The 21,893-nt window shown below is 47.7% G+C and overlaps 1 protein-coding gene across 1 annotated transcript; it reads right to left on the minus strand.

The window, feature by feature from the left end:
- Nucleotides 1-5,779: 5,779 nt before the first annotated feature.
- Nucleotides 5,780-20,191, minus strand: ZNF132 (zinc finger protein 132). Its single transcript, XM_008969674.5, has 3 exons — nucleotides 19,721-20,191; nucleotides 17,017-17,185; nucleotides 5,780-15,195 (listed from the first exon to the last, which is right to left on the minus strand). The coding sequence occupies exons 1-3, from the start codon at nucleotides 19,781-19,783 to the stop codon at nucleotides 13,307-13,309; spliced, it is 2,121 nt and encodes a 706-aa protein (XP_008967922.1). The 5' UTR covers nucleotides 19,784-20,191; the 3' UTR covers nucleotides 5,780-13,306.
- Between the last annotated feature and the right edge of the window lie 1,702 nt (nucleotides 20,192-21,893).

Genomic DNA, 21,893 nt, shown 5'->3' on the forward strand with positions numbered 1-21,893 from the left:
TCACGGCTCACTGCACCCTTGACTCCAGGGATTCAAGTGATCCTTCTACCTCAGCCTCCTGAGTAGCAGCGACTACAGTTACACACCACCACACTCAGCTAATTACAGAAAAAATCGTTTTAGGCTGGGCGTGGTGGCCCATGCATGTAATCCTAGCACTTTGGGAGGCCAAGGTGGGCAGATCACTTTAGGTCAGGAGTTTGAAACCAGCCTGGCCAACATGGTGAAACCCCACCTCTACTAAAAATACAAAAAAATTGGCTGGGTGCAGTGGCTCACGCCTGGAATCCCAGCACTTTGGGAGGCCAAGGCGGGTGGATCATGAGGTCAGGAGATCGAGACCATCCTGGCTAACATGGTGAAACCCCGTCTCTACTAAAAATACAAAAAAATTAGCCCGGCATGGTGACGGGCGCCTGTAGTCCCAGCTACTTGGGAGGCTGAGGCAGGAGAATTGCTTGAACTGGGGAGGCAGAGGTTGCAGTGAGCCAAGATCTCACCACTATTCTCCAGCCTGGGTGACAGAGCAAGAGTCTGTCTCAAAAAACAAAAAAAAAATTTGGGAGTAGGGGGTCAGGATTGGTGGCTCATGCCTGTAATGCCAGCACTCTGGGATACTGAGGTGGGAGGATCGCTTGAGCCGAGAAGTTCATGACCAGCCTGGGCAACATGGCAAGACCCCATCTCTTTAAATTTTTTTTTTTTAAGAGACAAGGTTTTGCCATGTGCCCAGGCCGATCTTGAACTCTTGGGCTCAAGTGATCTTCCAGCCTCAGACTCCCAATGTGCTGGCGTTACAGGTGTGACACTGTTCCTGGCTTATACCCACTTTTATTTTATTTTATTTTTTTGAGATGGAGTCGCTCTGTTGTCCAGGTTGGAGTGCAGTGGTGTGATCTCAGCACACTGCAACCTCTGCCTCCCAGGGTCAAGTGATTCTCATACCTCAGTCTCCCGAGTAGCTGGGATTATAGGCACCTGCCAGCATGCCCGGCTAATTTGTATTTTTAGTAGAGACGGGGTTTCACCATGCTGGCCAGGCTGGTCTCGAACTCCTGACCTTGTGATCTGCCCACCTCAGCCTTTCAAAGTGCTGGGATTACCGGCGTGAGCCACTGCATCCAGCCTATATACCCACTTTTAAAGACATATGAGATGCTAAATGTTATTCAGAATGGGCTAGAAAATGGGTGGTAACTTCCAGCTGTTGCCATGCTAAGGGGCAGTAACTTCCGAGTGTTGCCAAGGCAGTGGCAAACTGCCATGGCAATGGCGGGCCTGTCTTACGGGGAAGTGCTTTCAGCGCCTTTTCCTGATTTCAGCGTCTTCAACCTGCTCTGGAGTAGAGTCCCATCTGCCTCCTACCTCAGCTTCACAAAAATCCCTTGAAGGAGGAATTATCTTCATTTTCCATTGCTCCCCCACTTCCCCAGACTGGCTGCTGGATAGGATATTGATCACCTTGCTGCCTATAGAAATCTCAGTACTGCTTTTTTAGGGGGAACGGAAGCCAATCCAAATTGTAATTTTTTTTTTCTTTTGAGACGGAGTCTCCCCATCACCCAGGCTGGAGTGCAGTGGTGCAGTCTTGGCTCCCAGGTTCAAGTGATTCTCCTGCCTCAGCCTCCTGAGTAGCTGGGATTAACAGGTTCGCAGCACCATGCCCGGCTAATTTTTGTATTTTTAGTAGAGACGGCGTTTCACCATGTTGGTCAGGCTGGTCTCGAACCCCTGACCTCGTGATCTGCCCACCTCGGCCTCCCAAAGTGCTGTGATTACAGGCGTGAGCCACCGTGCCCAGCCATGTAATTTTAAAAATGTAATTTATAAGAGCATAAAATTATGAAATACTTAGAAATAAATTTGACAAAATTATGCAAGACTTGTACACTGAAAACTACAAAATGTTGCTGAGAGACTGATTGAAGAATACCTAAGTAAATGAGGACATTTACCATGTTCATGAACTGGAAGTCTCAATATTAGTATGTTAATCCTCCCCAAGTTGATTTGCAGATTCAATGCAGTCCCAATAAAAATGTCACTAGGTTTTGTTGTTGTTGTTTTTGACTCGCTCTGTAACCCAGGCTGGAGTGCAGTGGTGCAATCTTTTCTCACTGCAACCTCCGCGTCCCGTGTTCAAGCGATTCGCCTGCCTCAGCCCCCCAAGTAGCTGGGACTACAGGTGTGTGCCACCACGCCTGGCTAATTTTTGTATTTTTAGTAGAGACAGGGTTTGCTATGTTGGCTAGGCTGGTCTCAAACTCCTAACCTCAAGTAATCTGCCCCTCTTACCCTCCTAACATGCTGGGATTACAGGCATGAGCAGTTGATCAAATTCAACATCCCGTCATGGCAGAAACTCTCAACTAGGCGTAGAAGGAACATACCTCAACATAATAATGGCCATATATGACAGACCCACAGCTAACATCTTACTGAATGGGGAAAGGCTGAAAGCTTTTTCTCTCAGAACTGGAACAAGACAAAGATGCCCACTTTCACCACTCCTATTCAACATAGTACTAGATGTCCTAGCCAGGCAAGAGAAAAGAAAAGGTATCCAAATTGGAGGAGACTAAGTAAGTTGTTCCTGTTTGCAGATGACATGATCTTATATTTAGAAAAACCTAGACCCCACCAAAAAAACTCTTAGGTCTGATAAAGAGATTCAGCAAGGTTTCGGGATACAATCAATGTACAAAAATCAGTAGTGTTTCTATACACCAGTAATGATCTAGCTGAAAAAGAAATCAAGAAGGCAATCCCATTTATGAGAGTTACCAAAATATACCTGGGAATAAATTTAACCAAGGAGGTGAAACACCTCTACAAGGAAAATTACAGAACATTGATAATAGAATTGAAGAGACCTTTGGATTCATCCTCACATTCTTCCTCTTCTGCCCACAAATAACCCCCTTCCAAAAAAAAATAAATGATACAAACAAATGGAAAAACATATGCTCATGGATTAGGAGAATTAATATATTTTGTTTTTGTTTGTTTTGAGACAGAGTCTCGCTCTGTTGCCCAGGCTGGAGTGCAATGGCACGATCTCGGCTCACTACAAGCTCCGCCTCCTGGGTTCACGCCATTCTTCTGCCTCAGCCTTCCCAGCAGCTGGGACTACAGGTGCACGCCACTATGCCCAGCTAATTTTTTGTATTTTTAGTAGAGACAGGGTTTCACCGTGTTAGCCAGGATGGTCTCGATCTCCTGACCTTGTGATCTGCCCTCCTCGGCCTCCCAAAGTGCTGGGATTACAAGCGTGAGCCACCGCGCCCGGCTGTTTTTTTTGAGACAGAGTCTTGCTCTGTCGCCCAGGCTGGAGTGCAGTGGTGCGATCTCGGCTCACTGCAAGCTCTGTCTCCCGGGGTTCTCGCCATTCTCCTGCCTCAGCCTCCAGAGTAGCTGGGACTGTTGGCATGTGCTACCACGCCTGGCTAATTTTTTGTATCTTTAGTAGAGACAGATTTTCACCATGTTGGCCAGGCTGGTCTCAAACTCCTGACCTCGTGATCTGCCCAGCTTGGCCTCCCAAAGTGCCGGGATTGCAGGCATGAGGCACCGCGCCTGGCAGAAGAATTAATATTGTTAAAATGACCATACTGCCCAAAGCAAGCTACAGATTCAATGCAATCCCTATGAAGATATCAAATGCATTTTTTCCCCACAGAATTAGAAAAAGTTCTCAGAGCTTTGTAGAATCAAAAAAGAGCCCAAGTAGCCAAAGCAATCCTGAGCACAAAGAGCAAAGCTGGAAGCATCACACTACCTGACTTGAAAATATATTACAAGGCTATAGTGACCAAAAGAGTGTGGTATTGGTATAATAGTCACATAGACCACGGAAACATAATGGAGACCCAGAAATAAATCCAGGTATTTACAGCCAACTGATTTTCAACAAAGATGCCAATAACATACATTGGGAAAGGATACCCTCTTCAATAAATCCAAAAACTAGATATCCATATGAATGAAACTAGACCCCCATCTCTCACCGTATACAAAAACAACTCTAAATAAAGACTTAAACATATGACTCAAAACTGTAAAGCTACTAGAAAAACAAGGGGGTCGGGGCAGTGGCTCACACCTGTAATCCCAGCACTTTGGGAGGCCGAGGCGGATGGATCACCAGAGGTCAGGAGTTCGAGACCAGCTTGACCGACATGGTGAAACCTCATCTCTACTAAAAATACAAAAAAAAAAAAAAAAAAAAAATTAGCCAGGTGTGGTGGCGCATGGCTGTAATCTCAGCTACTTGGGAGGCTAAGGCAGGAGAATAGCTTGAACCCAGGAGGCGGAGGTTGCAGTGAGCTGAGATCGCACCATTGCACTCCAGCCTGGGCAACAAGAGTGAAACTCAGTCTCAAAAGAACAAAATAAAACAAACAACAACAACAACAAAAAAGGAAAAGGAAAAGCACATGTTGGGAGAAAATATTTGCTAAATATATTTGACATCTTTTATCTCAAATATATAAATAACACAACTCGATTATAAGTTAATAATCATCCGAAGTTTAAAATGGGCAAAAGATCTGAACAAATATGCTTTGAAAGAAGATATATGGTTATCAAATACACACTTGAAAAGTTGTTCAACGTCACTAGCCATTCAGGAAATGCAAATTTAAACTATGATGAGATACAACTACACATTTATTAGAATCGTTAAAATGAAAAAGACAAACATACAAATATATGGCAAGAATGTGGAGCAACTAGAACTCTCAGTGAGTTCTAATATAAGTGTTATAAATTTTTTTGAAAACAGTTTGACAGTTCTTAAAATGTTAAACATAAAAGCCGGGTATGGTGGAGTGCACCTGTAGTCCCAGCTACATTGGGCAGGAGGATCTTTTGAGCCCAAGAGTCCAAGTCCAGCCTGGGCAACATAGCCAGACCCTGTCTCAAAATAAAAACAAAAACAAAACAAAACAATTAAACATACACCTACCATATACCCCCAAAATTCCACTTCTAAGTATCTACCCAAGAGAATTCAAAGGATATATTAACACAAGGACTTGTACACAAATGTTTATAGCAGCTTCATTTGAGATAGTCAAAAGTTAGAAACAATTTGGCCAGGCACTGTGGCTCATGGCTGTAATCCCACTACTTTGGGAGGCCGAGGCGGGTGGATCACGAGGTCAGGAGTTTGAAACCAGCATTGCCAACGTAATGAAACCTGTCTCTACTAAAAATACAAAAAAAATCAGCCAGGCGTGGTGGTGCGCACCTGTAGTCCCAGCTACTCAGGAGGCTGAGGCAGGGGAATTGCTTGAACCCAGGAGGTGGAACTTGCCGTGAGCCAAAATTGCGCCACTGCACTCCAGCCTGGGCGACAGAGCCAGACTCCATCTCAAAAAAAAAAAAAAAAAGATGGGGTCTTGCTCTATTGCCCAGGCTGGTCTTAAACTCCCAGGCTCAAGTGATCCTCCTGCCTTGGCCTACCAAAGTGCTGGGATTACAGGCGTGAGCCATCACGCCCGACTGAACCTCTTTTCCTTATAAATTATCTAGACTTAGATTTTTCCTTCCTTCCTTCCTTCCTTCCTGTCTTCCCTCTTCCTTCCTTCCTTCTTTCTTTCCTTTTTTTTTTTTTTTAGACAGAATTCGGCTCTTGTGGCCCAGGCTGGAGTGCAATGCCGTGATCTTGGCTCACTGCAACCTCTGCCTGCCGGGTTCAAGCAACTCTCCTACCTCAGCCTCCCGAGTAACTGGGATTACAGCCGCCACCACCACGCCTGGCTAATTTTTTGTATTTTTAGTAGAAATGCCGTTTCACCATGTTGGCCAGGCTGGTCTCAAACTCCCAACCTCAGGTGATCTGCCTGCCTGGGCCTCCCAAAGTGCTGGGATTACAGGCATGAGCCACCATGCCCAGCCTGAGATATTTCTTTATAGTAACACAAAAACAGCCTAACACAAAGGTCACATAGTAGGTAGGATTTAGTAAGAAAGAGAGCTGGGATTTCAAGGCCGGTGAACTGGGTCTAATGTTTCCACTGCTTTACTCACCTCTCCCTACCTCTAGATTTCCACCCTCCCATGTTGCAATCTCTTGGTTATAAATTTTCACGTGTACTTCTTTCTTAGATCACCTTCTTGAATCACAGTGGTGTCTATTTTCATATCCATTGAGGGTATAGTGATTCCTTGAGGGTTACAAGGTCTGCAGATCGATGAGTTCTTGGCATTTTGGAGAGGCCAGAGACTGGTAGCTCTGAGTCATTAGTTGTCAGGCCATGCCTCCCCATCAAACAATCGAAGCTTGGCTGACTTCTCTGAGTGCCAGAAGAAGGCTGGGGCTGGGGGTAGAGGATCTGGGTTTCACAACAGGCGAGTCTGGAAATGTCAAAATTGGGGTCCAAGGTGAGAGGATGGCGTGGTAGGACAACATTGTCTGCCATCTGTATATAATGGCTGAAGCTCTGGTTAGTGGGTGTGGCCTAAGGAGAATGTAGTGATTCCCACTGTAGGTGTAAAGGGCTTCATATTGATGGAGAGTTTTCTGTGTTGTCAGAAGTTCTGGTGGACACTGTGAGACAGATTTCATGGATTTATAGATGAGACAGCTGAAGCTTGGGAGTCTGTGCCCCAGATCGCACAATTTATTAGCAGTAGGAGTCCAAGTTGAGCCAAGCCAGAGAAGGTTACTGAGTGTTTTGGCACCCTTGGCCTTAATCTGCTGCTCTTCAGATTTCACAGCCCCCATGTTCCAGATAGTTCACTCAAAGCTTGGGAGTTGGAGATGAGGGAATCAACAGATGCTGACACTAGCATGAAGGAGAGGTATAGCTGATCTGGAGGTATGATTGGGAGAGGTTGAGAAGCCTTTCAAGGGTGTCCCTGATGTGGGAGGGCACAAGCAAAGGCCCAGGGGCAAGGAACTGCCCAGTAGATTCCAGAAGAGAACTACCATTGCATACAGCAGAGTGTACAATAACAGGGTAGTCAGTACACTGCATCAAGGGGCTGAAGGCAACTGCCTTTTGGTTTGAGCATAGTCTGAAAGCAGTGGAGCCACTGAATCCCACAAAAGCTGGTAACCTGGACAGCTCAAAAGTCACAGCCATCAGGACTTTGCCTGGAATATTCTGGCATTATTGGCAAACATCTATCTTCCCCTAACAGGTTGGCTACTGAGACCCAGTCGGAGATCAGAAGGCAGGTTCAGTAGAAACACATAGGACTCTACTCATGTATTAGGAATCTTTTTTTTTCCTTTTTTATTTTTATTTTTTATTATTTTTTTGAGACGGAGTTTCACTCTTGTTGCCCAGGCTGGAGTGCAATGGCGTGATCTCAGCTCACTGCAACCTCTGCCTCCCAGGCTTAAGCAATTCTCCTGCCTCCTGAGTAGCTGGGATTACACGCATGTGCCACCATGCCTGGCTTTTTTCTTTCTTTCTTTCTTTTTTTTTTAAAGTAGAGATGGGATTTCTCCATGTTGGTCAGGCTGGTCTCAAAGTCCCAACCTCAGGTGATCCACCTGCATTGGCCTCCCAAAGTGCTGGGATTACATGCGTGAGCTACCGCGCCCAGCCTTTTTTTTTTTCCTGTTTTAGAGACAAGGTCTCATTCTGTTGCCCAGGCTGGAGTGCAGTGGTGCAAACATAGCTCACTGCAGTCTTGAACTCCTGGGATCCAGTGATCCTCCTGCCTCAAGTAGCTGGAAACAGGCATGCCACGATCATGCCCAGCACCATCTTATGAGATCTAATCTTGGCCACTCACACAGAGGATTGAGCTCTGATGACGTGTCTACCCTAACTTTATTTGCTTAGAAGGCTGAGCCCCATATGGCTCAGCTAACCTTTAATTCTGATCCCACATGTGTCTTACATATTGGAGACATTAGCATCTTCCATATTGGAGACATTACACTCAGGAAGGAAGGCCTGAGTAGGGTAGGGATCCCCCAGACACCTCACTGTGCTGGGGAGTATTTGAGAAGCCCTGCTGTAAACTTTGCTGACGGCAAAACTGTTGTAGCTTCTGCTCACAATGTGGTTATCATTGTCCGTCCCCTCAGGTGCTTCCAGGAGACGTGGCAGCTGCAGTGACCTCTGATCCATCATACAGTATGGATGGACACCACAGGCCAAAGATTCTCATGTCAGAGGATTTCCGGTTTTTTCTCCCCTAGGCCTCAGGAGGACCCAGGGAAATATCTAAAGCCAACCTATAGTTTTGGTGAACTGAGTTTGCATTGAAATGTTTTTGGAAATGATTTTCAACATTTATAAAATCACATGCCACATAGAAATCTGAATATTTGGCTCTTCTTGGAAAACCAGGAGATATGGGAAATCTGTACTGACTCCACCATATTGTCTCCCCACCCCTTAAGAGGGACAGACCTGCTTGGTGGCCACCAGAAGTGGAATTATGAAGGCCACGGCCATATGATTCTCAAGAAACCCTGGCTACTCACATAAGCCACTCCAGACCATGATTTCTGTCTTCTCTGTCTTGAGGTGCCTACCTGTGCAGTGATGGCCATGAGATGAACAGCCCAGGGAGTCCACAGGAAATCCACAAAACATTTATTTGAATTTCAGTTATGAGTGACACATAGGTCTGCATGTCCTGAGAAGTTCTGTACACCTTATCTCACTTGGCCATAGTCATTGGAAGTTTCTGATGTGCCTTTAGAACAGACATGTCCCCTCTTGTCTACCACAGTCTTCTCCACACTTAGAGTTTTTGTACCAATGATAGTTTCCACATAGCCCTGGCAGGTCTGAACCAGTTATACCTGCCTACTGAGTTCTATATTTCATGAGTCATGAGCCATGGGCAGGTACTGGGGGATGTAGCTGGTAAAGTGGGACATGCATTGGGAACAGAGGACCAAACTTTTGCTGTGGAGGTTCTCAAAGAAACTACCCCATTCTTCAGAGCTAGCTCTGGGCCCACAGGTGACCCTTGGTGTCCAGATCACAAGATTCAGTCCAAGCCTGTCAGTCTTTCACAGGAGGCCTTAGGGCAACAAGGTAAATTCAACCAAAACTGGACTGAGCACTCTTCCTGCCCATGCGGCTGTTTGAGACACTCAGTGCCCCCTTACAAAAGCTGTTCTTTTTATATTAGGATGAATTGTTTCAAACCACCTCACCAACTCTGATGCAGGTGGCTAAACATTAAGGCCTTTGTTATCTCAGAGAGAGACAGGCAGATTCAGGACTGGGTGATTGAGACTAAACAGATCATTCCTAAGTGTCACATGTAGATGCAAACAATGTCCACGAAGAGAAACCTTTTTTTCTTTTTTTTTCTTTTTTTTTTATTTTAGAAGGAGTCTCACACTGTCGCCCAGGCTGGAGTGCAGTGGCGCGATCTCGGCTCACTGCACACTCTGCCTCCCAGGTTCACACCATTCTCCTGCCTCAGCCTCCTAAGTAGCTGGGACTACAGGCACCCGCCACCACACCTGGCTAATTTTTTGTATTTTTAGTAGAGGTGGGTTTTCACCATGTTAGCCAGGATGGTCTCGATCTCCTGACCTCATGATCTGCCTGCCTCAGCTTCCCAAAGTGCTGGGATTATAGGCGTGAGCCACTGTGCCCGGCCAAGAAACCTTTTCTGGAAAGCTCCAGAAGACACCAGCTCAGATCTTAGCAAGAATTGTCATACCAAAATCTAAACCCATCAGTGGGAAAGAAAATGAGGGTACTCAAAGCCTATGTAATTCTCTCTAGAGAATGGAAAAGGGAGTATAGTCTGCTTTCCCTTAGCACAGTGAGGGAGACTGATACATATCATGAGATCTTGCCAGGTGGCAGAGATGAGACAGTATGGCAGGCAGCTTTGGACATGGCTTCCAATGATCTCTGCCCTCTGGTATTCATGCTCTTGTGTAATGCTCTCCCCTTGACTGTGGGCTGGACCAAGTGACTTGCTTCTAACTAAATATAGCAAAGATGATGGGATCTCACTTCTGTTATTAGGTTACAAATGACTGACTTGTTGGTATTCTCCATTGCATGATCAGCTTGCAAGCTTTGATTGACAAGCTGCCATTTTGGAGAGGCCCATGTGGCAGAGAACTGGAGGAGGTCTCAGACCAACAGACGGGTCCTCAGTCCAGCAGCCCACAAAAAACTGAATGCTGCCAATTACGTGAGTTTGCTTGGAAGCAGAGCCTTCCCTAGTCAAGCCTTCAGATGACCACACCCCCAGCTGACATCTTGATGTTAGCCTTGTGAGAAACCCTAAAGAGGAGTCAGCTAGCTGCACCAAAGTTCCTGACCTATAGAGACTGTGAAATAGTGACTATTGTTTTAAGCCACTAGGTTTTGAGTAATTTGTTACACAGCAATAGGTAACTAATACAGATGGCTTCTGCAATAGCAGTAATACAGTGCCGCCTAAGATTCTGGGAGCTGTGGCTTTCCCACATTTGTTGCCCATAACTCTCTTGTGAATTCTCTGGTGATTTTTCTTAAAAGGGGGTGTCTATAGCTGAAGGCTTTCCCATTTTCACTGCATTTGTAATGCCTTTTTCCCATAGGTACTTTATATAGCTTTCTCACATAGGAGAGGTGACTGAAGACCATCCCACATTCCTTAGATGCAGGGGTTTTCTCTACTGTGAATTTTTTGGTTATAGATAAGAATTGATTTCTTCTTGAGGGTCTTTCTTCATACCAAGTATTTAAAGATCTCTCTTCAGTGTGGGTTCTTAGGTGGTTGAAGAGGGCAAAAGTCTTCATGTCTTCCCATAGCCACTGCTCTTGAAGGGCTTCTCCCTATCATGGCCTGCCCGGTGTTATCTGATGTTAGAGCTGTGTGGCAGCATCTTCTCACTCAGCTCTTCTTCATGGCTTCCCTGTGCCATGAGTACTCTGGTGATGGAGAAAGGAAGGCCTTTCCACATTCTCTTTTGAGCTTCTCATTATTCTGGTACTCCAGCGCTGGAAGGGGGTAGTTACCCTGGAAAGCCTTCACAAATGCCTGGCCCTTGAGTCCTCTCACTTATGAATTTTGCTGTGCATGAACTGAAAAGTGCTCTTACTGTGAGCCATGTCACATCTGAAAAGGTGGTCTTCACCATAAATGGTCTACTGTTGGTGAAGGTTTGATCCACTCCCTTGTGTGGGGTTTCTACCTGGAGTACACTGCCTAACGTTCAGCCAGGAGTACAATCTTTGGCAGGGCAAGGGTGCCATGGTCAGGGTGAGGAACGACCAGTCATGGAGTACTGGTCCTGTCACATATCCCACTGCTGAGCCTGTTAGGTGACATTCACATAGGCAGGGAGAACAGAGAGGGATCTAGGACAGATGCGGAAGCAGCAGTGGCTACTGAAACTGCTGTTCAGTGATGTGAGCCCAGGCCACCCTTCTTTTCTAGAGATGGGGCCTTGCTATGTTGCCCTGGATGGACTCAACCTCCTGGGCTCAAGAGATCCTCTTGCCTCAGCCTCTCAAGCAGCTAGGACTATAGGTGTGCACCACTGCACCTGGCCAGGCCTCTCCTTTATGGGGACTCCTGTTCACATCCCAGCCAATGCTCTCATGAGTACTTCCTTGTATGGGGGAGGTCAAAGAAACAGCAGCAGCTCACATGTGATGATGCTGAAATTACATGGTAAATAAGCTTTTTAAAATAGGTGCCGGCCAGGTGCGGTGGCTCATGCATGTAATCCCAGCACTTTGGGAGTCCAAGGCGGGCAGATCAGGAGGTCAGGAGATCGAGACCATCCTGGCTAACATGGTGAAAACCCGTCTCTACTAAAAATACAAAAAAATTAGCTGGGTGTGGTGGCGGGCAACTGTAGTCCCAGCTACTCGGGAGGCTGAGGCAGGAGAATGGCATGAGCCATTTAGGAGGTGGAGCTTGCCGTGAGCCAAAACCGCGCCACTGCACTCCAGCTTGGGCGACAGAGCAAGACTCCATATCAAAAAAAAAAGGTGCCAAACACCATATTCTACAAGGTTCTGGATCTCTAGCTCCTTCTAAAATACCAGCTCTGTCAACTGTGTTAAATGCCCCCATCTGCCTGTGCCCACTCTGTTGGCCAGCAAGACTGTGAAGGCATGAAGTGTGTGTTAGTGACCAGAAACCCTGGCCAGACTACAAAAACCACTTTCCTGGACGTCAGGCTGTCACTTCTCTCAGCTCCCAGTTCCTACCCGGGGAGTGATGGGTGCCAAGATACAGTTTGAGAGAGGTGAAGTGAATGTACATGACATTGCATTTATCTGCTTTAACTGTGGCAAAAACTTTAACATGGCAAATACAAAGGTCTGTAGCTCTGGAGTTGTTCTGCACACCCTCACCCTGCACAGTCCCAGTTGATGGGGAACTATGGCTATTCCTTTGTCCATGATGGCATGTGCCCTAGTTCACCAGTCTACCCAAATCCCTGGTTATTACCTCACATCCAGTGTTTCTCTATGCACATAGAGTCCTCCATGGACCCCTCTAGGTCTTTGCCTTGGTGACCCTGTGACTATTTTAGTGTTGTAGATGAGTTTATTTTTCCTCTGGGTAAGCTCTGGGCCCTATGGTAACTGAAACATAGGCCACTATGTTCAATCCAGAGCCTTTCAGTCTTTCCCAGTCTTTCACATAGCAATGCAAAGTAGGCTACAACAGGACAGAGCAACTACCCGCTCTTCTACTGTGCCCTTAGGCAGATTTTGTGCCACCAAAAGGCACTCCCCACTCTATCCATTCATTTTCTCAACCTACCCCAACAGAACCCCTAAGATTAAAGGTGACCTGATCAATAAGGTCTTTATTATCACCAGTTAGTACAGGCAAGGTAGGTGATTCCAGTGGAGGGCGATTTGTGGCCTCAGTGGACACATCTTAGGGGTTAAACACAGACTTGACCACATCCACAAGGAATGTGCATCTTCCTGAGCTCAAATTAGATTTCCCTCAAGGCCCCTCAACCAGCATCGGTTCAGTTCACTGCCTAACCCTCTCAGAGGCAATGGGAATTAAACCATTCCATTGAGCTGAGCACAGTCCTGAATCCCTAGAGGACACAGGAAGGAAGGCTCAGGGTACTGTTTTCCCCATGCATGAGGACAGGACTGCTGCAAATTTTTGGATCCAGGCAAGATGGAAAGTGACTATGGCTTCTGCCTTATGCTGCATGGGTGAGATGGCCCTGCAAAGCTTCCTGGGCTGGTCAGAAACAGAGTAGCTTCTGAAGGCTTTTCCACATTAGCAGTACATGTAGGTAATTTTTCTGGTATGGGGATTCTGCTGCATGAAGTTTGACTTGGCTGAAGATTTTCTCACAAAGACCACTTCCATAAGGCTCCACTCAGGTATGAATCTTTTTATGCTGTGCAAGGTTACAAAGATGGCTGAAGAGTTTCCCACACTGGCTACACTCATAAGTCCTTTCTCTGGTGTGAACTTTCTGGTGCCGAACAAGTGTAGATCTTTCACTAAAGGCTTTTCCACACTGGATGCACTCATAGGGCCTTTCTTGTGTGTGAACTCTCTGATGACGAACCAGGTGGGAGTTACTGCTAAAGGCTCTCCCACATTCACTGCATTCGTAAGGCCTTTCTCCAGTGTGAACTCTCCAGTGACAAATAAGGCTAGATTTTCGGCTAAAGAATTTCCCACATTCACTGCATTTATAAGGCTTTTCTCCAGTATGAACTTTCTGATGCTTAATGAGAATGGAGTTTTGGCTAAATAATTTCCCACATTCATTGCACTCATAAGGCCTTTCTTTTGTGTGAACTCTCCAGTGTTCAATGAGAGTGGAGCTGTGAGCGAAGGCTTTCCCACACTCACTACACTCATAAGGCTTTTCTCCAGTGTGAATTCTCCAGTGCTGAATCAGGCTGGAGCTGCGGCTGAAGGATTTCCTACATTCGCTGCACTCATAAGGCCTTTGCCCAGTATGTACTTTCTGGTGCTGGATGAGGGTGGAGCTATTACCAAAGGCTTTACCACAATCACTGCATTCAAAAGGCCGTTCTCCAGTGTGAACTTTCTGATGTCGAAGGAGATGGGAGCTTTGGCTGAAGTCTCTTCCACATTCACTGCACTCAAAAGGCCGTTCTCCGGTGTGAACTTTCTGGTGCTGAGCAAGGTTAGAGTTATTGTTAAAAGCTCTTCCACATTCACTGCATTCATACGGTCTTTCTCCAGTGTGAACTCTCCAGTGCTGAATGAGAGCAGAGCTTCGGCTGAAGGATTTACCACATTGACTGCACTCATAAGGTCTTACCTGTGTGTGAACTTTCTGATGCCGAAGGAAATTGGAGCTTTGGCTGAAGGCTCTTCCACATTTCAGGCACTCAAAAGGCCTTTCTCCAGTGTGAACTTTCTCATGCCGAATGAGGTGTGATCTGTTACTGAAGGCTTTCCCACATTCACCGCACTCATAAGGTCTTTCTCCTGAGTGAATTCTCTGATGATGAACAAATGTGAGTTTGTGGTTGAAGGTTTTCCCACATGCAATGCACTCATAATATTTTACTTCAGTGTGAAATTTCTGGTGCTTCCTCAGCTTAGATGAGTGACTAAAGGCCTTCCCACACTCCTTACACACATGGGGTGTTTCCCCAGTGTGAAATTTTTTATTACCAAGGATTGATTTCTCCTCTAAGAAATTTCCACCTGTTGGGCATGTAAATGGTATCTCTTCAGAGTGAGTTCTCAGATGGTTGAGGAGAGTGGAGCTCTTCAGGAAGGCTTTTCCACAGTTGCTGCACTCGAAGAGTTTCTGTGTGGTACAGACTTCTGGAAGCTGCCCAAGATTGGAATATGGCTTCTGCCCACTGTCAACAGCTTGAAGCTGGAGGAGGTCACAGCTGCCCAGGATGACCTTCCCACCTTCCCTGCAAGTGAAGGGGTTCTCTGACAGGTGGACTTTAGAGCTCTTCATAAGTGCGTCCCTGTCCTTGTACCATCTAAAGGGCTTCCCTCCACTGTGCTCTTTCTGGTGCTGGTGAAGGTTTGCATTCAACCAAAAGTCTCTCCCACATGCTCCACATGTGTAGGGTTTCTCCTCAGACTGTGTTCCCTGATGCTCAGCCAGGTGCAAAATGTCTTTCAAGAATGGCCCACACATGTCACAGGAGTTAGCTTTCTTGGTGGAAGGATCTGCATTAGGGATCCTGACCTGTAACACTTCTACAGAAACATTCTGCTCGGGATGGGCCTCCTCACCCTCTACTCCACGCCAACAACCTGAAAGTAGAGAAATGCCAGTTAACTAAGAATTCCACTTGGTGGGAATGGATGACTTCATTAGAGATGTTACCCAGGAATTCACACCCAAGAAGAGGTCCCAGGGATTGCTGACAGGCCAACAGGGCCATCATCAGGGTGAAGAAGGGCCCATTACTATTGGCAGGATAGGGACCAGCCAAGCAACAGAATAAGGGAGACCTCACCAGGGGTAAGGACACAGAAATGGGTCAAGGGACTTAAATAGACATTTCTCTAAAAGATATATACACAAATGGCCAATAAGCATATGAAAAGAAGTTCAGCATCCTTAATCATGAGGAGTATGAAAACCAAAACCATAATGGGATACCAATTCACATCCGCTAGCATAGCTATAATAAAAAAAAATAAATGACAACAAATGAAGTAGAAAAACTGGAGCACTTATACACTGCAGACAGGGATGTAAAATGGTGCAGCCAATTTGGAAAACAGTTTGGCAAGTCTGCTTCTACAGAGCTACACAAGAGAACTAAAAACATCCACACAAAAATGTGTACAGGACTGTTCATAGCAGAATTTTTTTAAAATTTGAGATGGGGTCTTGCTATGTTGCCCAGGTTGGTCTCAAACTCCTGGGCTCAAGTGATCCTCCTGCCTCAGCCTCCTGAGTAGCCGGATTATAGGCACCTCACCCAGCTTCTATAGCAGCATTTTTTTCTAACACCTAAAAAATGGAAACAAGCCAAATGCTCATCCACTGATAAATGGATAAACAAACTGTAGTCTTTCTATACACTGGAATATTTGGCTATAAAAAAGAATGAAATATTGATACATGCTACAACATTGATGAACTTCAAAAACATGCTAAGAGAAAGCCAGTCACAGAAAAACACATAGTATTCTATAAAATGTCTAGGAAACATAAATCTATATAGTCAGAAAGTAGATTAGTGGTTGCCTAGGAGCGGAGGGGAAGGGATAAGGGAACATGCGGAGTGACAGCTAATGGGACTGCTAATGGGACCTACAGTTTCTCTTTAGGTGATGAAAACATGCTAAAATTACATTATAGCAATGATTATACCATGTGAAAACATATAGAAATCACTAAACTGTGTACTTTAAAAGGTGAATTGTATGGTTTATCTTAATAAAGCTGTTTTTAAAAAATATCTCACTGGGGGCTGGGCGTGGTGGCTCACGCCTGTAATCCCAGCACTTTGGGAGGCTGAGGTGGGTGGATCACGAGGTCAGGAGATTGAGACCATCCTGGCTAACATGGTGAAACCCCCTCTCTACTGAAAATACAAAAAAATTAGCTGGGTGTGGTGGCAGGCACCTGTAGTCCCAGCTACTTGGGAGGCTGAGGCAGGAGAATGGCGTGAACCTGGGAGGCAGAGCTTGCAGTAAGCTGAGATCGCGCCACTGCACTCCAGCCTGGGGGACAGAGCAAGACTCCATGTCAAAAAAAAAAAAAAAGGGAAAAAAAATCTCATTGGGAAAGAGACAGAATCTGGGCATGGCCTCATACTGGGTAACCCGACCAGGGATTGGTGAAGCTCAGTGGGATCTGTTAGGCAGACTGGAGGTGTCTGATCCCCAACCTTTGCCTCCACAAGGCTCCTGGGCAACAGCTATTAGGAAAGCTCATGAGGCTGCTCAGAGAGAGACAGGGGAAGTACACACAGCAGAACCTCAGCACCCCAGCACCTACAACAGGAAACCTGAGAAGGAAGCAGTACCCATGATCTGGCTTTGGGATTAACAGAGCTTTCTATGGGGAAAAGACACAAGGCATAAGGTAGTCATCACCATGCTGAGACAGGGCATTACCAAGTGAGGTCACAAGCTCAAGGTTTTCCAGCATCACACTGTGGTACAGGTGCCTCTGGGCTGCATCAAGGAGCTCCCACTCCTCTTGGGAGAAATATACAGCCACATCTTCAAAGGTTACCATGCCTTTCAATGTGGGGACAGCTGAGCCACAGGGCCAAGAAGTATGCTGACAAAGAAACAAACAATTGGTCAAATGGAAATATGCAGGACCTTGCTGTGTGACTCAGAATCCTGATACATCTACCACTAACATCTCTTTTTCTTATGATCCTCTCAGTCCACCCACTACTCACCCATCCACAGCTTATCTTCTTCCTCAGGGCCCCCACCTAACATGCCCTGGAATTAATGGTGCCCCTCTCTCCTAGTAGTCCCACTGGTCACTGTATCCAGGCCAACCCAACCTAGAGGAACAATAGGCAGGTGGGCAGATGGATGCTGCCTCCTCCCTCCTGCTGGCCAATTTTCCTTGTGTCTTCTGGCTCATACCTCCCAAACATAAGAAAATTTGGGCTTCCCTTTCTTAAGCCTCTTGTACCAGGGCCATGGGCCCAATGGTTCACATTCTCTCACCTTTACATGTCACTCCTCAGACCATACAGTTCTTATATTTCCAACCCCTCCCTGTTCACACTGTAGGCATTCTCCCTAGCATCTCACCATGCACATGGCATACCTGACAGATGCAACCAGGATCCATTCCTGGTCCAAGCCAGCTACAGAGCTCCAAAAACCCCACTGCAAGAGGCAGTCATAGCCCCTCAAGTCAATGCCTCCCCTGCCTGCCCTGTTCCTTCAACCATCAGCTGCCCAGAACCATAAGCAGATCTCAAATATCTCTTCCCCTGATATCTTTGCCTTTGTATGTGTTGTCTCCTCCCCAGTCATAGCTGTCCTTGCTCTTCCTAACACTCAAATCCAAGACCCACTGGCCCCCACCTTGGCTTGGGGACTCAGCTTAGGCTGACCCTTTCTGATCTTGCCACTCCACCAGCCTGACAAAAACCCCAGGACCCTATTTAAGAAGAGATAACATGCCCTGACCACAAGAAGGATGGCCGCAACAATGTAGTGAGCTGTAGAGGAGTAAATCAACCTAAACCAAAGCCCAACTCTCATCCTACTTTTGCCGCTATGCTTCACTGTTGTCCTAGACCTACTCTCTGCTCAGGAGGCTCAGCCACTATCTTGAACCCAACCCACAACTGCATGCAGTGTCCACACACAAGCATCCATCCCTTGGATGTTTCCAGCCTAAACCCGACATAATTTCATAATCACATGTTTAGTGGTCTACTTGGCACCTCAATTTGGTAGTGTCTGGGACATCTCAAATACAACATGGCCAAAATCCAACTCTTTATCTTCCCCCTGAAATCTACTCCTCACACCAACTTCCACATCTGAAAGATCTAAGGTCAATTTTTTTTTTTTTTTTTTTTGAGACAGAGTCTCGCTCTGTCACCCAGGTTGGAGTGCAGTGGCGCGATCTTGGCTCACTGCAAGCTCCGCCTCCTGGGTTCAAGCCATTCTCCTGCCTCAGCCTCCCGAGTAGCTGGGACTACAGGCACCCGCCACCACGCCTAATTTTTTGTATTTTTAGTAGAGATGGGGTTTCACCGTTAGCCAGGATGGTCTCAATCTCCTGACCTAGTGATCCACCTGCCTCGGCCTCCCAAAGTGCTGGGATTACAGGCATGAGCCACCACGCCCGGCAATTTTTTTTTTTTAAGACAGAGTCTCGCTCTGTCACTCAGGCTGGAGCGCAGTGGCACGATCTCAGCTCAATGCAACCTCCATCTCCCAGATTCAAACAGTTCTTCTGCCTCAGTCTCCCAAGTTGCTGGGATTACAGGTGCACACTACCATGCCCTGGCTAATTTTTCTGTATTTTTAGTAGAGGTGGGGTTTCGCCACGTTGGCCAGGCTGGTCTTGAACTCCTGACCTCAAGTGATCTGGCTGCCTCGGCCTCCCAAAGTGCTGGGATTACAGGTGTGAGCCACTGCGCTCAGCCTTAGGTCAATCTTAACATTTCACTTTCTTTCACTGTCCCACATCAGGTAATCCATGGCCCAGTTTGGGCAGATTCAGAAGCCAACCATCTGTCCTACCTCCACGGGCACCCTTCTGTCCAGCTACCCAAAGCACACATCTGGACCACATCTGTCAGCTCCTCACTGGCCTTCCTGCTCCACCATCACCATCCCTCCAGTCTGCTGCCCACTAGGCATCCATAGGGCGTCTGTTAAGACTGGAGTCAGAGCACCTACTTCCTCTACTCCAAACCTTCCATGGCTCCCACCACCATCAGAATAGAGGTCCAGCTCCTCAGGCTGCCATTCCAGGCCTAACTATTGGTTTCCCTGCCCTGTTTCCACCAGATTAAATGGAGACCTGCAGTCCCCAGAATGCTTCCCATTTCATCACCACTAAACAAGGTACACATGCTGGTCACTGTCCCTGGGACAGCCTTCCAGATCTCGTTCCACAGGATTCCAGAAATGGGAATCCCTCGATATAACGCCTTGCCTGGATTCAGGATGGTAAGGGTAAGTGACTCCCAGGGCAGGGCCCAGGACCCACGTGTGAGGACAGGACACGATCAAGAGTCCCAGGACACCAACATCCCCTCTATCTGGGCTTCAGGATCCTGAGGGCCGGAATCCCAGCGGGTGAGGGCCTGGGGCACACTCCACTCACCTGCGCCGGGCCCATCAGCAACGCTGGCAACCCCATTAGAACCTGTGGGCTGGGCAGGGCCATAACAGGAGGCGCCAGGGCTAGCCCTGCCGCTGGGCCGAACCCTCACACTTCCGCTGGGTGACGGTCGCACTCAGGACCTGTCTTCCCTAATGCAAAATGCGCGCAAGGCCTCTGGGCACCGCAGGGACGAAGGCGGGGTATGGAGACCCTGGAGACGCGTGGCGCTGGCTCCACTTTCGGGAACACCTTGGCTCATAAAAGCAGAGTAATTAGCCGGGCACTATGGTGCGTGTGAAGGCGCGGTGACGGTCCCTGGACCCACTCCCGTGCCCTGGTCTGGCTCCAGAGGCCTGCTGTAGCCCAACCCACCAGCAGCAAAATGAGGACCGCAATGGTGGCGCCGGAAGTCCCGCCTCTCAATGACAGCTCGGACTTGCCAGTGGTCCGAGCTTTCATTGGCTCAAGGATCCCCGCCGTCTATGACGCTATTTCCCTATGCCCGTCACGCTACCGCTAGGTCGTTGCCAAGGTGATTGAGGAATGGCGTTTATTGCGTCGCTGCTCACGCAACGCAAACTACATTATCCAGAAGGACCCTCGCGGTACCTCAGGGCTGGCCATTGGCAGCCCAGGAGACAGGCACTTCCGGGCGGAGTGTAAGACGCTGGCCAATCGCAGCCTGGAAGCGGGACTTCTGTCGTCGTCCTCGGACCATCACTTTGGCATTTCTCGATTTTGTCTGCTTCCGAAGGGACCGCGTTGTCAGGCGAGGGACGGAATCTTGGAGGCTCCCTGGGCCCATGGAAACAGGAGCGAGGAAGGCACGAGAGTCAGGGTTCCGCCTTCTTGACATACAAGCGCCCCCACCGCGGCGAATATCGCCCCTGAGCCCCAGTGTTCGCCCCCCCCCAACACCGCACCCCCCTCCCCCACCCCGGGCCTTAGATAAAGCCGGCCCAGTGGGACCCTCAGGTTGCACCGCGCGGAGGTGTCCGCGGCTCTCGGGAATCGTCGCCCTTGGCGTTATGTCGGCTTTAGGGAGCGCGAGGCCGAGGCCAAGAAAAGCTACGCGTTGGGAGGTCTTGACCCAGCGTGCGCCCGGCTGTAGGCATGGAACGTGCGCCAAAGGTCTCCTGGCACCCACTCCGCTGGACTCAGCACCATTGTCCTAAGTCTTCGATTGAGAAGTATCTGCCCCAGGTCCTCTGCGGGCCCCACTGAACAGTGTGGAGCGTTCACAGGTTGGGGGTCACCATTTCAGAATCCAGTTTGTTGAGACGTGGAGGGTACAGGAGGAGGGATCTGCATATGCGAAGACTTGGACTTGACCCTGACCTGAGCGTTCAGGCAGGCTCTCATGCCCCCTTGGCAGCGAGTGGAGAGCGTAAGAGGAGTCCTGCCTCTCCTTGCACACCGAGGGCGCCTGGGAGCCATGAAAGGTGTTGAACAGAAAAGGGATGGACATGACCTGAGTTAGAATTTGGAAAGTATTTCAGTGGTTGCTGAATGAACACACTACTGGAGAAGGTGGTTGTAGTGGGGCTGGAAGCAGGGAGACTGTGGGGGAGGTTATTGCAGTATTGTTCCAGACAGTTATGATAGTGGCCTGTCCAGAACGGAAGCAAGAAGGATGGGAGAAGTGATCAGATTCCCAGTGGATCTTCAAGATAGAGCTAATGGAATTTTTTGCTACCTTAGATAAGTGCAATAAGCATGAGTAGGGGTGAAGGACCATCCCAAGTTGTTAGGAAGAATTAGGATGCCTCCTGTGGAGAATAGAGGTTGGCGGTTGGCAGGAGGAGGATGTTTCATGGAAGATTAGCGATGGATTTTGTAGGTATAGAGTCTGAATTGTCTGGAGACCTGTGAGTGGAGGTGTCAAATGGGCCTCTGGATATATAGAATTCTGGTGTGGCTTCAGGACGTCCAGACTGGATTATGTTGGTGGCCTGGACCAGTGAACGGCCTGAGGATAGGATTTGGGAAGGAGGGTTTTAGGTTGGAGGACCAGTGGCTAGGGCTCACGCTCAGTGCTTAGATCACATCTGTCTGCCCATTGGCTTGGTGTTGCAGGGCTTAATGACCTTTGAGGACAGGGTCAGTACATCTTCCAAAAATGTGGGGCTCCTTAGTGAGGTCCAAGGGGGCTTCTGCAGTGACATGATACTAC

The sequence above is a fragment of the Pan paniscus genome, chromosome 20 (assembly GCF_029289425.2).
Source record: "Pan paniscus chromosome 20, NHGRI_mPanPan1-v2.0_pri, whole genome shotgun sequence".
NCBI classification, from domain to species: domain Eukaryota; kingdom Metazoa; phylum Chordata; class Mammalia; order Primates; family Hominidae; genus Pan; species Pan paniscus.

Bases quoted from the DNA above. Each gene is read 5' to 3' on its own strand.
- ZNF132 (XM_008969674.5), bottom strand. From the start codon at position 19,783: ATGGCCCTGCCCAGCCCACAGGTTCTAATGGGGTTGCCAGCGTTGCTG. The intron at 17,186-19,720 runs GTGAGTGGAGTG...TTTCTTTGTCAG, and splicing joins TGCTGATGGGCCCGGCGCAG to CATACTTCTTGGCCCTGTGG. The intron at 15,196-17,016 runs GTAATGCCCTGT...CTCTACTTTCAG, and splicing joins TGAGCTTGTGACCTCACTTG to GTTGTTGGCGTGGAGTAGAG.